This window comes from Nematolebias whitei, chromosome 4, assembly GCF_014905685.2.
Source record: "Nematolebias whitei isolate Nwh7 chromosome 4, NemWhi1, whole genome shotgun sequence".
NCBI lineage: Eukaryota > Metazoa > Chordata > Actinopteri > Cyprinodontiformes > Rivulidae > Nematolebias > Nematolebias whitei.
In genome coordinates this window covers 20,827,589-20,830,871 of record NC_056501.1, presented here as the reverse complement: position 1 = coordinate 20,830,871, position 3,283 = coordinate 20,827,589, and the positions used below count along the sequence as shown (strand labels likewise).

Below are 3,283 nucleotides of genomic sequence, written 5' to 3'. Positions count from 1 at the left end.
ACCTGGAAGTCATGCAAACACTCTGGTCTTACCTGACAGGAGGAAAAGATCCGAGGAGGTAAGAGCTGGATACATTATATTTGTTAAAATGTATTTTTGTTTTTACTTTGGGTAGTTGTGAAGTATCATGAAACAATTTTTTTTAAGCCCCAAATAGCAAAACAGTCTTAAAAATTATCAACTATAACACAATCTCTTACTGCAGAGTCGTTGTATTTGAGTCTGTATTTTATTCTCCCACTTTCAGGTGTTTGTGTTTGAGATGGAGGGCTGTGTTTGGCTTTATTATGTTGCCTGCTTTCAGATAGTTGTATGTTGCTTTTTCCACTGACTCCTTGCTTCTGGCTATTCCACTGACATGCATGAATTGTTCTATTACAGCAAACTAAAAATATGGTGGTACTTTCTCAGTTCAAATGCCTTTTTTTGTTTTCAGATGAATACATTTGTTACAGTGCTGATTATTGTAATAATAAAACTCATGAATTAGTAGCTTTAGAATTCCTCATCTTTATAGTTTTTAAACGAAGCTTCCAATTTTTTTAATTGTTATAAATATCAATAGAGTAAAGTACAAACTGTGTTTCTGCACAGTGAGACATTTTAAACATTTAAACTTGATTCAAAATGCTGTTGTTTGACAATTAAAATCTCTCCAGTGACAAGTATGTGGAGGGTTCAACCTGGAGCTGTCCCTTCAGCACCTCAAACTCTCTAATGGAAAAAAAAAAAAATACATTTCTTCTCTGGGTGTTACAAAACAAATAATCTGTAATGGTGCAACTATGAGTTTGGTCCAAAATCTACCATGAAAATCAGTTTACACATTTTGTCTTTTGCTGATATAATTCAGACACAGAAAACATTGGAGGAGTTTCTTTTTTTGACAGAGATTTTGTTCATAACTTTAGTAAATCTTTTTTTTTTTTTTTTTGTATTCAAGGGAACTTACAATAATAAATAAAATAAATAATATATAAATAAAAATAATATAAGATAAAATATAATATTAATAATAATGACAATAATTTACTTGCGTTTTTTTCTTATTGTGATACATGTTGTAAGCACATTTTGTGCACAAAACGGAAACTTGCCCTCTTTGACAGTTTCTTAGTTTTCCTTGTTATTTGTGTTCTTGTGACAACATATTTTATGTTTTCCACTTGCAAATTAGAGTTAGTAACACTCATCAGCCCATAGAAAGAATCAACGTTTTTAAAAGTGCAATTGTTTCCAAAATATGTGTTAACACTTTTGATTTGTTCTTATATAACAAAAAACCTAAGCTGAAAATCATGCTTTATTCATGCACTTTTAAATTCCTTCATTCGAAAGCATTTTTCTCTCTTTTTAAATGAATATGATGAGTGACTATAGCATAAATGCACATCTTATATTTATACACTTGACTCCTAAAAGTTATAGTTTTGAAATATATGTTTTGAATTTTGAAGTCATGGCAGCCCTGTAGCCTCAAGATGTCAGTATTACACAGAGAAACCCGGCTACACTTGTCCATCTCATCATAGCTCTTTTGTTTGGAAGAAGCAGAGACGCATTCTGCCTCTCGACCTTATCGTGCTGTGGATCTAATCGTTTTCCGACTCACAATGGATGTGGAAGTGTAGATTTTGTGCATTAAAGTAACCCTTTATTGTTAGATGATGATGTGGACGGGAACTCGGAGCGGAGGACGGAAATGCCTCGGGTCTGCTCTGCGTCTGGCCTTGATGTTGTTCGTCGGCACGGAGGTTTGCGCAGAAACAAGATACTCAGTTGCAGAAGAGGTGAATGGTGGATCCTTGGTGGGAAATGTGGCGAAGGATCTGGGGCTGGACATCACCTCTTTAACGGACCGACGGTTCCGCGTTGTGTCTGAAAACGAGAACGCATTTTTTGATGTGAACCAGGACAGCGGGGATCTGTTCGTGCTGAAAAAAATCGACAGGGAGGAGCTGTGTCAGGGTGGTGCTGCATGCCTTATGGAGCTGAAGATCATTGTGGAAAATCCTTTGGAGATACACTACGTGGTTGTAGAAATTAAGGATGTGAATGATCACGCTCCCGTTTTCCCCGAGAAGGAGCAGAGTTTTGAAATATTTGAGCAAACGTCTCCAGGGACGCGATTCCAGCTGCACGCTGCTCGTGATCCAGATGCAGGCTCTAACACAATACGTGCGTACACATTAACATCAAATGAACACTTTGATATAGATGTACGTCAAAGTGATGAGGATAAAATACCATTTCTGGTGCTAAAGAAGTCTTTAGACAGAGAACAAAGGAGCAAGCACGTGTTATATGTAACAGCTGTAGATGGAGGGAAACCTCCAAGATCAGGAGCATTGAATGTCTCTGTTATTGTTCTGGACAGTAATGATAACCGCCCTAAATTTAGTCAGGAATCATATCAAATTGATGTAGAAGAAAATGTACCAATCGGCATTTCAATATTTAAAATAAACGCAACAGATCCTGATGAAGGCACCAACAGTCAAATTGAATATAGCCTTGGAAAAACACTTAAGAAAAAAGTCTACAATATTTTTGACCTGGATAAAATAACAGGTGAGATAAGAGTTAAAGGTGCTGTTGATTATGAGGAAAACGATGTTTATAAACTGGACATAGAGGCTTCAGATAAAGGAACACCCCCATTAAAAGGTGAGTGTAGACTCATTGTAAAAATCAAAGATGTGAATGATAATCCACCTGAGATTGATATAACATCGCTATCTAATAAAGTGCCTGAGGACTCAAAGCCTGGCACAATTATTTCCCTTATTAGTGTAAAAGATAAAGATTCAGGTCTCAATGGTAAAATTATTGCAAGCATTAGCTCCGAGGTTCCATTTGAACTGAAGCCATCTTACAAAGAAAATACATACTCAATTGTTACAAAAGGATTTTTAGACCGTGAAGAGATTTCTAGTTTTGAAATAACAATCAGAGCAACTGACTGTGGTGAGCCCCCGTTATCTGCGTTTAAAACACTTACAGTTCAGTTAACAGACATAAATGACAACACACCTCAGTTCTCCCAAAACCCAATAAACATATATCTTTCAGAAAATAACAAGGCTGGGGAAATAATATTTAGTGTGAGTGCCACTGATAAAGATGTGAATGATAATGCTGTTATCTCATATCAAATCTTGAGGGATGGTCGCAACAAAGACATGACCTCATTCTTAAATATTAATTCAGAAAATGGACAAATAACAGCACTGAAGAGTTTTGACTTTGAGAGTCTGAAAACTTTCCAGTTCCAAGTTGTGGC

The 3,283-nt window shown here is 36.2% G+C and overlaps 1 protein-coding gene across 1 annotated transcript in view; it reads left to right on the top strand.

Annotated features, from left to right (window-relative positions):
- Positions 1-3,283, top strand: part of LOC119408727 (protocadherin alpha-6-like) — a 13,013-nt gene that overhangs the window by 9,162 nt on the left and 568 nt on the right. The window contains exons 3-4 of the mRNA XM_037675568.1: positions 1,458-1,595; positions 1,745-3,281. Of these exons, the coding sequence (XP_037531496.1) occupies positions 1,458-1,595; positions 1,745-3,281 (1,675 nt within the window). The remainder of the gene's footprint in view (positions 1-1,457; positions 1,596-1,744; positions 3,282-3,283) is intronic.